This window comes from Gavia stellata, chromosome 8 (assembly GCF_030936135.1).
Source record: "Gavia stellata isolate bGavSte3 chromosome 8, bGavSte3.hap2, whole genome shotgun sequence".
In the NCBI taxonomy this organism is placed as follows: Eukaryota; Metazoa; Chordata; class Aves; order Gaviiformes; family Gaviidae; genus Gavia; species Gavia stellata.
The window spans coordinates 26,538,230-26,551,409 of NC_082601.1; the positions used below are offsets into that span (position 1 = coordinate 26,538,230).

The 13,180-nt window shown below is 37.0% G+C and overlaps 1 protein-coding gene across 4 annotated transcripts in view; it reads left to right on the top strand.

The window, feature by feature from the left end:
* OSBPL6 (oxysterol binding protein like 6) overlaps positions 1–11,280 on the top strand; it is a 50,791-nt gene extending 39,511 nt beyond the window's left edge. For all 4 annotated transcript variants that reach the window (XM_059820080.1, XM_059820077.1, XM_059820079.1 and 1 more), the window contains 10 exons: positions 919–1,006; positions 1,205–1,458; positions 4,031–4,168; positions 4,523–4,586; positions 5,198–5,276; positions 6,543–6,687; positions 7,809–7,953; positions 9,009–9,135; positions 9,715–9,837; positions 10,824–11,280. In XM_059820080.1, the coding sequence (XP_059676063.1) occupies positions 919–1,006; positions 1,205–1,458; positions 4,031–4,168; positions 4,523–4,586; positions 5,198–5,276; positions 6,543–6,687; positions 7,809–7,953; positions 9,009–9,135; positions 9,715–9,837; positions 10,824–10,932 (1,272 nt within the window). In that variant the 3' untranslated portion in view covers positions 10,933–11,280. The remainder of the gene's footprint in view (positions 1–918; positions 1,007–1,204; positions 1,459–4,030; positions 4,169–4,522; positions 4,587–5,197; positions 5,277–6,542; positions 6,688–7,808; positions 7,954–9,008; positions 9,136–9,714; positions 9,838–10,823) is intronic.
* The last annotated feature ends 1,900 nt before the right edge of the window (positions 11,281–13,180 follow it).

Below are 13,180 nucleotides of genomic sequence, written 5' to 3' on the forward strand. Positions count from 1 at the left end.
TGCTGTCCACAGCTTTCCTGTGCTATCCTGAATAAATTCTTCAATTTTTAATTTATTTTTTTTTAAAGACCTTTTCGTAAAGCCACAGTAGTGCTGTGGTCTACCACAACTCTTCTGTAAGAGGAAATAAGTGTGCCACCATATTTTCTCTTTGACAAGGATTGCTCATGTGCCACGAGTAGGCACAACCACGGCTAGAGTTGTTCATCTAAAAAATGGAATCATTCCTTATCTTACTGCTTCTGGCTGGTGTGAAGTACATGTTATCTCAATAGTCTGGCTTGTCTATATCAGCATGGAAAATTGTTCTGTCTATATGGTATAAACAAAATGCAAACTTTACAAAATCACCCCCCGAATGGTATAGACCTTGTAACAAATACTCTGTCATCAGTAAATACTGCAAAATATTTTGAAAGTAGTAATTCTGCAAAAAAAAAAAAAAAATTGTTAAAAAAAATTCTTAAAAAAAATCTTAACACTGATGTAGTTCTTGTTTTGCAAAATGATAGGTCGATGTTTATATAATTTTTTGCTGAAACACAAGCTGCGTTTTATTGTTTGGCTCTTTATAAAGAGCACAAATCTGACTATCTCTTCTCACCTGCCATCCCCAGTGCGTTATGTTGTCAATTTTTTGTTCATCTCTGATCTCATTTGAAGTCACCCTTTTGCAAATTTAATGTCTGTATTTGGCTTCATAATAAGGAATTCAAAACATAAGGAGAGCATAGCATTTGTTTTGACACTTTTAGCATCAGTGTGGGCTGATTGAAACATCCAGTTGATTTAGTTAAAAGCTCTAACTGGATAGAGATTATTTCTTTGAATATTTGTGTTTCAATTAATTGTTTTTGTCTAATTTGTCAGTATATTTTATATGTATTTGACTTAATTGATACTTTATTTATATTATAGGCTTCTGATGATGAATCTTATATCAGTGATGTGAGTGATAACATATCTGAGGACAACACCAGTGTTGCAGACAACATTTCTCGGCAAAGTATACTGCTGTGTTTTAAACTTTGGGAAATTATGTTGGTTATGTTCATGTACCAGATTTACTGCATGTCTGTACGAGACCAACTCAGCTGAAATCAGTGAAGTTGGGCTTGCTTGTTCTGGTGGTGATTTGGCTCAGTGGATAACTCTTTTTCTTAATCTGGTGCTTTCATATGATAATAGTTTTCTCTCTTCCCAGTTCTTAATGGTGAGCTAACAGGAGGCGCATTCAGGAATGGACGGAGAACTTGTCTCCCAGCTCCCAGCCCTGACACCAGTAACATCAATCTGTGGAATATTTTGAGAAATAACATTGGCAAAGATCTTTCCAAAGTATCCATGCCAGTTGAGCTAAATGAACCTCTGAATACCTTGCAACATCTTTGTGAAGAGCTGGAATACAGTGAACTCTTGGACAAGGCTGCTGAAACAGATGATCCTTATGAACGCATGGTAATAAATCTAGAGTAGCACTTCTTATGTCTGTATTAAAAAGGGAGCTGTTGAGTGGAGGTCTGTGCAGGGTCCTCTCTTGCTCTTCCTGTTCACAGACAGCAGACCTCCCTGCTGTGTCAAATGAATGCTGTGAATAATTACAGGTGGTAGGTTTGATCTGAACAAGGCTGAGGGACTTTTCTTGACTTCAAACCAGGTCCTGCAATTGTGACTTATTGAGGTGAAGACTGATCTCACTCTCTAGGACTGTGTATGTAGGCATTGGCAGTTTCTAACCCTGCAGCATCCTTTCCTGGCTTTCAGTGATCAAGTCCAGCAGCCTCCAAGAGCTACTCAAGTCTGTGGATGGCTTATGATCAATGTAGGTATCAATAAGATGTCATCCTAGGCAATTTCTAATAGAGCAGTTCCAAAACACCAAAACAAAGTTTGCCTGAGCAGCCTGACTTCAGCTCCCCTAAGTATGTCTTTGGTTTTTTAACTGACAGCCAGCAGCCTGTGTTCAGCTCTCAGGGTGTTTTGATCTGTCATGTCTCCTTTTCCTCAGAAGAAACAGGGAAAGGCTGTTAGGGGAAAGTTGACAGTGTTGTTGCTGAACATATCTACTGTTCCCTGGTATGTGTTGGCAGCACTGTGGATAACTGGGAGAAGAGAGGTTGCCTGTGGCTGTCATATAGCCGCACGATCAGGTCCGTGAACTGTTATGTTCATGTGGCCTGCAGGAGAGCAAGGGGTCCTAAAACACTGGTATTTTTATCTTGCCACTGAAGAAGTTGGACCTGTCTTATGATAGGGGGTTGAATTACTTGTTACATGCTGTTTTCCCACAAGTCCCCTTATGTCCCTCACAAAAGGGAGATCCTTTAAGGACTGGGCAGGGTTGTACTGAGTAAAGCAGGCTGTTTGCCTGTAGGACTCTGCCTCCTTTGTTGAAAAGCTTGGAAGGTGAGTATTGAAGGAGTCAGGAGAGTTCAGGAAGGAAAATCCGCAGTGCAACCAAAAGCTTCCCTGGAAACATGGATTCAATCCCCTTCTCTGCTACGGATATCTAGTGCAATACTGGGGATACAAGCCAAACTTTTAACAAGCACCTTAAAAATGCAAATTGCACACCCAAACTGAGGCATGTGGGACTACATGGCAGAAGTGCTGAATACCCGAAGCATCAGTGGTAGCAGTGCTGAGAATATGTTACCTGGTTCTTCACCGTTCTCTGAAAAATCAGGACTTTGCATCCTGAAATAAGCATCCAAATGTAGTGGAAACTTTTTTCTTCTCATTCCTCTATATGTCATACAGATAGTAAAACCCCTTATTTCTCTGTAGTTTCTTATAGTTAAATTAATGCAAAAAGGTTTTGGAAGAATGAAGGTTTTTACTGTCGAAGAAAAACCTGTGAAAAGAGCGTTAATTCTGTTGATGCTGCATTTATGAATAATACAAAATTAATAGAGAATGAAGCACCCATTACACAGTGGGAAGAAAACAAAACATGTAAAAGCTCACGAGTGTTACGTCCTCACTAGCGTGAGGAGAGGGGGACCTGGTTAAGGTTGCAGAGAGGTGGGTGTTGGTCTCTTCTCCCAAGTGACAAATGATAGGACAAGAAGAAATGGCCTCAAGTTGCACCGGGGAGGTTCAGGCTGGATATTAGGAAAAATTTCTTTACTGAGAGAGTGGTGAGACATTGGAATAAGCTGCCCGGGGAAGTGGTTGAGTCACCATCACTGGAGGTGTTCAAGGAATGTGTGGATGAGGAATTGTGGGACATGGTTTAATGGGCATGGTGGTAGTAGTTGATGGTTGGACTTGATGATCTTACAGGTCTTTTCCAACCTTAGTGATTCTGTGATTCTGTGTGATTCGTCCCGCTGTTAGCAGATGATCTATAGCTGAGTGATTTTTATCCCTGTACTGCTTTTCTGAAGTTTTGTTTGGACTTCTGAGTGCCTGTTGCGGTGTTTTTTTTAACTCTGCTGAAGGGAGCTGTAATCTAAATTACCATGGCATGTCACTTAGCTTATTACTCCCATCTAGGCCTGGTTTAGACATTACTAAATTTTGGTTGTACATGTAGACAAGGGGGCTGATAAGGCCGCACATGTGTGGAGGATCCTGAGATAACTCAGATTAAGCACATCCTGAGTGAAAGCTGTTTATGTTTGGCACTAAATAAAATAGTTCCCATAGGAAAATGGTATGTGACGTTGTTACTAGAAGTTATCATATGATATTTATTCACAAGGATCATAGACTAGAGCTGGGTCTGTGTTTTAGATCATTAGTGATAAGCCTGGTCAAAGGTAGAAAAACAGTATCTTGTCCAGATTGTTACTGTAGGGGATTGTTGAAAGAGACTGGCTGAGGCCATGAAGGCCACAAATTATATTAACAAAAGACATACAGTTTATACTGGTTCTGGCTGGGATGTATGGCTTCAGTCTCAGACATGCTTCATTAATCCAGATTTCACTGTGAGTGGAGTGAGTTGTGTGATACCATGTAGTGATGACATATACGCAAGAGTCTCTGCCTGTTCTCACTTACATTCTTGTCTGTATTTCCACAGGTTCTCATAGCTGCTTTTGCAGCATCAGGCTATGCCTCTACATACTTTAGAGCAGGAAGCAAGCCATTTAACCCAGTGCTTGGTGAAACTTACGAATGTATTAGAGAAGACAAAGGATTTCGATTTTTCTCAGAGCAGGTAAAGCTTGTTTCTAGATAGACACTCCTGTTTAGATTTAGATTTTGGTGTCCTTGTTTTATAAAATAATCTTGATTTTTCTTTCTAGTTAGAATGGTTTGTTTTCTTAGTAGTAAAGAAAGGTTGTTAGTACAAGTGAATTTCATTAAATGCTAGAAGGTATATATTTTTATAGTAATCACAAGGAAGTGTTTTAAATACATAGTGTTTTAAGTACAAACTTAAGTTGTGTCTATCTTCATAGCAAAGATAATAAATAGTGTGGGCCATTTACTATTTTCATATTGCAGTAGCAATTGTGTTGTCTTAGAAATGAAAATTAATTGTTTTTAACTGAGCCAAACTGTTTTCCAGGTTAGCCACCATCCTCCCATTTCGGCCTGTCACTGTGAATCGAAGAACTTTGTGTTTTGGCAAGGTATGCTTTTTTAATTCAAAAGCATAAACTCCTTTTTTATTAGCAAGTAAAAACTTTGTACAAGCTGAGATTTGCATTTGGAACTTACTCAAAATTTCTGTACTTACTATTTTTGTAGTAACATATTACAAACTGATGCTCTGAATTATTTCACTCCAAATTCTCATTCTTAAGAGTGAGCAGACATGTTACAACTTCCCTTGTCACTGGCAGTTTGTTTATACTTTTCTGCTTAAAAGCTTTTAACTAAGAAAATTATTATTTCTTACAAACACAAGCAGTTCTTTTTACACAGTTGAACAAGCATCTCTTTCTTTCCTTGTATCTACTGGCATATACATTTAATTTGTACTGAATGTTTTCATGAGAGATTTGACAATAATGTAGCACAGGTGTGACTCCTAGAAGAAAATGAAACTTACTTTTAGTTTTTCTGACCTAATACAATTTTCTAGTTTTTTTTTTTTTCTTTTTGATTTTCATGGCAACCTCATACTGTCCTGTTTTAAACTGGATGGTCTAGCGTAGAACATCTCGTGTGCCACACAGATCACTGCAAGGGGGAGACTTTGGTCTTTTCAGTTTTGTAAATCTTTCGCTATTATATTCAGATATCAGGTGGAAAAACAAATTCTGGGGGAAATCAATGGAAATTCTGCCAGTTGGAACATTGAATGTGACACTTCCAAAGTAAGCTACTGTCCTATTTCCTTTTGTTTTCAGTCTTTGCTTCATTCTAATCTGTGCTGCCTTGTGAATGGATTGGGGGAAGTGTATGCAGACATCACATGAATTGTACTGGTGAGAGTTAGTGCCTAGCTCAAATCTCTCCTTAGTGTACAGGTGGGAATACTGAAGCATTTTTGAGCCTGAATATCCGTTTGGATTTTTGGAGGAAAAATATACAAACTCTCTAGAAAGCGATAGACAGAGGGGACAGAACCCAAGTTTTACATGTACAGTAGTGATCAACTGTTCAGAAAAAGGCTGCACTATAGGACTGTCAGCAGCTAGCACTGTCCTTACTAAGGCTCTCAATACTATGTGTTGCCTCAGAACAACCACTAGTAACAATGTAAGGTCATTTTTCAAAATGTAGATAACCCAAAACATGTTCTTCATATGCTGACAGAGTAGTGAGAATAAGAAGTTTCACCACAGGTAAGACTAGTTGCAAGTTGTAAATCCTGAGAATATGCAAGGAGAGGATACTTTAAACATGTCTGCTGGTTTTGCAGTACTATTCCTGCTCCTGTACATTGCAGCCAGCCTTTCTTTCTGCCTCTGACAGAATGGCATCACTCCACTTCACGTCTTTATCCATCTCATGAAATTGAAATAAATGCACTCAGGAGCATCTTTGTCTTCTGTTTTCATGCTTGCCCCTCAACTCTGAAGGAGAATATGCTTTGCACAATATAATTCCCTCATTTTATTCCCTTGTTTGACAATAGAGATGCTCTGACTCTGAGTAGTTGTTACAGAGGGAAAGGGGTGATGTGCCAGTCAGTTTGTGCTTCCTACTTCCCTTCTGTTATCTCCTTTCCATATTTATTTTGTTCTATTTGTAACTTAATTACATTGTCTGCTTATAGCCTCAATTCAGTGTTATGTTGATCTTTGGATCACTGTCCTGTCCCTAAAGGAATTCTGGCCAAAGCACTTAATGCTCTGAGGACAGTGAATATGCCGTCCAGGACTTCGGTGGTTCATAATGTCTTGATTTGTGGTTCACAGCACCATTCCTCAGTTCTCTGCACTAGAGCTTAGGTGAGCTCCTCCATGGAGGATTAGTAATGTACCCAGCAACAGTGCTTTAATAAAGTAAGCTATTGTTTCAAAAGTTTTTGAGGAATATACTCTTGTATTCATGATAATGGAGCTATGTTTTACTTTTTTTGTTCATAATGATCATGACTAATATATATTATCAACTACTTGTTAATCTGTTCTTAGGTATGGAGACTACTATGTCTGGAACAAAGTCACTACTTGCATACATAATATTCTTAGTGGAAGGAGGTGGATAGAACACTATGGAGAGATAACTATCAGAAACACAAAAAGCAGTGTTTGTATTTGTAAACTCACATTTGTCAAGGTAACATATGTATTCTAATACATATCGTATATTCATAAAACTGCATAGTTTAAGCATACATCAAGCTGTTTCTTTAGTATTCCTGAAATCCACATTCCACATTTTGTCTTATCAACATTTGTAAATATGTAAATTGTCAAATGAGACTGCTGTCAAGTAATATGACTCTATTCCATTTAACGTTTGATGTCGGTGTGTTGCATTGCTGTATAGCTGTGTGCTATACTGTTGTTGGTTTTAGGTTAAAAATGAAATGTCAAAATTTCTTTTCTATTACCACAATGAAAACACAAAGTCGCTGTAGACTTCTGTGCCATTTTACTTCTGCCTTTACTAGAATTTGGCAGTCAATATTTTATCTCTTTAGATTAAATAATGCTGCTTTGGTTCATAGTGTTTTAATATCAAGGCAAGGACCATATATAAAAACAGATCACTGTATAGCTATGTTACTATTAATTATTTTCCCTAACAATAAGCTTGTCTTCATATTGCAACAAAATACATCAATACCACTGCAGTGTTAGCAATGGTGCATTACTGTAAATCCGAAATTCATGTTTTGACGGATGTTCTGAGAATGGGCAACTGGCTCAGTAGGTGAAGGTGTAAGAAATAAATGTGTCTAAGAAAAGCAAAACAGAGAAGAGAAACAGAAAATAACAAATAACAATACTGGCTGCAGTCTTCCCTGCTGCAAACAGTAGTGTGCAGCGCCTGTCAAAGGATACCCTTACATGTACAGGTATATTCAGTATTTCTCCATACAGAAAGAAGAGAGTTGGCTGGCTCTGATCTTGCAACTTTCAAAGTGTCATTTTTGCTGAATTGTGTGTGATTTGGGTTAATGAACAAGACTATAGTTCCCAGATGTGCAGATAATTTAAATACCTGTATACCAAAACCACATATCAAATTATTCAGGGTTTCTCATATACTAAATCAATTAATATTCAGATCATCTGAATTTTGAATTCTGATATTCTTGTTTCCAGGTGAGCTGTTCGGATACAAAATTTGGACAGTCGGTGCCACGTATTAAGATTCATGCAGTATCTGTATTGGTACAATGGGTAATGTGAAAAATAGTTTCAACTACTAATTCTTTGTTAAACTTGCAGGTGAACTACTGGAATTCAAATGTAAATGAGGTCCAGGGCGTTGTGATAGATCAAGAAGGGAAGGTGGTTCATCGCCTTTTTGGAAAGTGGCATGAAGGCCTTTATTGTGGGGTTGCACCTTCAGCCAAATGCATATGGAGGCCAGGTAAGAAGTTTGTAATAAACTCTGGCAGGCACTGTAGTGTAATCGTAAACTATGTAAAGCTGTTTTAGCCATCATTTTAAATACGCAAAATACTACTGGAGAAATTAAATTTCTGGCTAGAAAAATAAACAAGAGATTACATGAGTTTATAATAATGGTAAATGGAAATGTTCTTACACGGCATAGTCTTCTACATTTCAGTCTGACTCCTGGTCAAATATTCTGGGGTCTTGGGGTCAACATAAGAATAAAATTAAGAAAAAAAATCAGATGTCTGGTCCTGCCTGCCTGCCTTCTCACAGAGAGCAGGGTAGCTTATTTGGATTCAACAAATAGGAGGTGCTGGTTTACTGAGTTTGTTGTCTTAATGCTTTATTAGCCCAAAGGATTGGTCTTCAGAGATGGCAAGCTCCTGTGATTTCAGGAACTGATTTCAACTTCCTTACTGCTTGCTTAGAGGCACTGAGGTTGAATTAGTCATCCTTTGCACCTATAGTCTCTTTCATACATGCAGAGTGATTATCCAGGAATTGTCATTATTGTTACTATTTTGAACCCTACTCCGTATTGATAGTTTTTTGAACCCTACTTTGCACCCTGCTCTCTGCAATGTCTGCTCTGACTGCCATTAGTGCTGAAGGTGTTGGACAGTACCGAATCAGTTTGCGAGTGAGCATTATGTTCCAAAATTAACTCTGAAGATCAGTTAAGGTTAGCTTTTATAAAGACATTTGATAAGCCCACTTTCTGGGGAACAGGAAACTGTTCAACTTGAAAGTCTTGAAAACAGTGATTTTTATTTAAAAAGGAAGGAAGATCATGAAAGTTTTGAATCTATTAGCATGTAATTACAACCTCTGCAGGATAAGCAGTTGAAATTAATATTTAGTGAATGTTGTTCCACCTAGGGAATAGCTTTAGATGCTTTTTAATTGTATGTAAGAGTAAAATATATGAATATGTTTGCTGTTATAATTTAACAAATAAATGAATCTCTCACATATTTAGAGTAATAGTTTAAAAAACTTTTTTCTTTCTCATACATATTCATACAGGCTCCATGCCAACCAATTATGAACGTTATTATGGCTTCACTAGGTTTGCTATTGAGCTCAATGAATTAGATCCTTTACTGAAAGATCTTCTTCCTACAACAGATGCGCGATTCAGGCCAGATCAAAGGCAAGAATGCTTATTTATACACTTAATATTTGGTGGTTTTAAGGCTGAGTTTGTCTGAGTGTTGAATTTTGTCTATGTCTTTACTTCAGTCTGAACTAAGCTTTAGAGGATTCTGCTAGCAGAGGAGATACTCAGTATTGCAGTCAAATTTCTGCTTTACCCAGTTGAGGGAAAGTAGAAAGCGTCTTGTTGGTATAGTAGACCTATAGTGCAATATTTGGGCAGAGGTAGGATTCCTCATAACAAACTGGAAATACAGGCTCTGAAATGTCATGCCCTCCTGCTGTGAATGGAAGCAGCATTAGTTCCCTCCTAATTCTCAGTTCGTAGTATTTCAATGTTTGTGATATGCTGAAGTTACTAAAGAAAGTGTATGCCTTAGGCTATAGATCAGGTACATGTAACTGGGGAGTCACATCTTGGTTATTCTTATTTTATGAGGTTATGCCTAGATCTGAAAGTGGGTACAACACAGACAACAGGCTTGGCTTCTGCTTGTCTTTTGTGATGATTGGTGCTAGAAAATCCCTTGTTCTAGACACTATGTGATTGCTGTAGGACCTGCTGTTATTCATACAGGCTTCTGGAGGAAGGAAATATAGAAGCGGCAGCATCTGAGAAACAAAGAATAGAGGAACTGCAGAGAGGTCGGAGGCGGTACATGGAAGAAAACAGCATTGAATATGTACCCAAATTTTTTAAGTGAGTTTATTCACTTCAGTAGTAAGTCTCTGTTTTCTATAGTGTGACTGGACAAAGTACTACAAGAATTACCACAAATGTAGTCTGTTAATTGTGAAAGCATGGAAAATGGCAATTGTAAGAAAAATAATCAGATACCTGATCTCTGCCTGAAGCAGTTTTTACGTAGTTTAAAGCTTCATAATTGAAAGATCATTTTCTCACAATGGGCAACAGCTATACAAGCCTGCTGCACCCCATGGCCAATGTTTTTTGAACTTTGAAGTGGAATAGAAGTATAATGTTAGGATCTAAGATTTAACTGTAATTGTTTTAGGTCATTGCATAAACAAAGTAATAAATAGTGACCCGAACAACAATATCATACATATATATAACTCTATAAAATGTATATATAAATGTAAATGTATACACTTAAATTACAATTTATTTCTTTTTGAGTGGAAGGGGTTTGTTTTGTTTGTTTTTGGTTTTAATTAAGCATTCTTCTGAAACAAGGGGTATTCATACCAAATAGCCTGATGTTTAGCATGGGGAATCAAAAGTGAAAATGCTGAACGTGCTTGATGCAGTTTTGTAGTGGAAGATGAGCAAAACGCAGAGGAGACAAACACTATAAATGGTAAAAGGCTTGCATTCTGCAATCTAGATCTCTTGGTTGATCCCCTGCATGTAATCAGAATCTGTAATGGCCAAAGAGGCTTTATGTGGCTCTAAGACCTGCTCACAAAGATCAGACAACAGATTTGCGATCTTGGCTGTTTTCTAAACCTTCCACTTTTGACACAGGTAGACGTTAATTTTTATTTTTAAATCCCTGACTGTTCTTGTGTCCTTTAGAAATATGAAATCAGGTTTAGTATTGGGTTAGATCAAAGAGTTATGGAATTTGATTTCATATTGCATAAGAGCAGAGATCTATGGTCAGAACTTTTTTTTCTCTCTCTCTCTCTTTTTTTTTTTTTCTTTTTTTTTCCTTTCTGCAGAAAGGTTATCGACGCTAATCAAAGAGAAGCCTGGGTTACCAATGACACCTACTGGGAACTGCGAAAGGATCCTGGCTTTAGTAAAGTAGAAATTCCCGTACTCTGGTAAACTGAGAATGTAGATCTAGTAAACATATCACTCTGAAGAAAAAAATAACTATGCACAATATGTTTCTTATAGCTAAGCGTGGTTTATGGGTCTACGGAAAAACCTATCATTCGCGTTTATATTCATCTTTATAACGGACTTTTGAAAGTGCATTAGACCAGGCCCCTGACCACTTCTGGATCTTTTTAATTTTGCAGCGGCCATTAAAAAAAAAAAAAGAAAAAAAAACAAAAACCAGAAACCTTTTAAAGTTTCATACACTGAAAATTCAGAACAAAAGAAGCAGATGAGTTATCCAAAGTCACTCGGAAGAGGTGGTAAATGCAAAACTGCAACCGGTGCTTTAAACAGACATTAAGAGTAATGTAATTTAAATTAAAAAAAAAAAAAAGGAAGAAAAAGAGAAAAAAATCCATTTTGTTTCAACTATTTTTGTTAAAAACTCTTGGGTCACAACACTGTCATTTCTGGCTTCAGGTTAGTCCTTTGGTGTGATGTGCTTGGACTGGCCTTTGTCAAAAAGATATGCTTTTCTGGAACCTGTTTCCATTCATATGCCATTGTTCATGCCTTAAACAAAATATGAAGATGTACAGTAAGTAATTTTAAAATATGTATGCTTAGGCTTGTGTGAAGGGCAGATTTTTAAAGCACTAGAATTTTATCATGATATAAATATCGGAGAACCTGCATTATTTAAAATCAAAAGACAACCAAACATCTAACTGTATTTCAGAGGAATAAGATCTACTGTACATGCTTTAGCTTTGGGAAGCTGACTGTATAATCAGACTGAAAAGAAACTGCTAAATGGTTGAATTTGAGACAATTTTGGTAAATGCATATGAATTGCTAGTCAGAAAGTTCATATTCTAAATGACTGATGCTGAGATGCAATCATCACTTTTACCACTGGCTGGACATAGTCTCACAGTGAGTCTCATTTCCCCATAACTGTTTATACAATTAGAGTTCCCTGAAGCTTTGCAAAAACATTAAAAGCACAGAAAGATTTCAGGGGAAGGTCTCTGGCTTCTCTCCAGAAGCTGGATAGTACTGTAAATGCAACTATTTTATGCCACACACACTGTTTACTTTACTGGTTCTGTTTTTCCCCCATCCATTTTTTTTATCTAAATTTGTATTTGAGAGTATGGCAGAGTCTCCCATGTGTTGTAGCTAACAACTACTACTTGTGTTGCCAAAATAGCTTTTGTGCAAAATTGTATTTTACAGTTTTTCATAAAGTGTTTCTATATTTTTTGATTAAGAACCAAGTCTCTTATGTGTTGCTAGGCCTCAGTTAATATATGTGGGAGAAGGCTTGGCACTTTCTATTTGAAAATCTCTGAAACATTAAACAGTAGGAGGGCGGATTTTAATAAAAGGAAAAAAAGTAATTTTATTAGGTAAAAACTGCATTCCATGTGGTATGATCTAGTCTTCCATTTATGCATGTATTCTATATCCAGGCACTGATGATAAGTTAGATTTCGTGCATATACACTGTATTTCTTTCTACACGTACACGGCATACATATTGCACTTGAATTTTTCTATTTAAGATTGATTCCAGTACTGACACCTAAAAAAAATTATTAGATAGGTATGTGATCCTGCCAGCAGAGCTGCTTGAACAGTTCTCAATAGATTACCACACATACCCAGCTCTCCACCTGCTTCTTCCTTTTGCAGTGTCAGGTCCCTACAGAACTGAGATTACTTTGATTATTTAATATGCATTTAGTTCTCCCCCTTGTTTGTATTGCAAAGCAACTGGCAGAGCAACTAGCTACTAATAAATTCCAGTTTCTCCACACAGTTCTGTTACCAGGAAGAACTATGAAAATCTAAAGAAAATATGAAGTAGACTTTTTAAGAATTCTGAATGGTCATGAATTGCTTGTGAATATTTGGTATAAAAAAACCTGTGCAGATTAACAGGATTTCTTCCAAAGGAAATTTTGAATTATTCAAAGAACGATATCTTTTTCTTTCCTAGTTGACCCTAGTCTGATTTTTTTTTCTTTTTTAGTTCTGCAATTGTTATTATAAGAAAATGAAAATATATCATTTTGGTTTTTTTAATCATATTTGGTTAACTTCATCCTACTTGCTTTAATGATGTTACAGTATGAATCTAATTGGTACATTGTGTGCAAAATAGCAGTTACTTTCCTTAAAAACAACATTATTAAACATTTGCCCACCTCCCGCTCCAGTCTTTGTGTGCAGTTCGCAATGATAG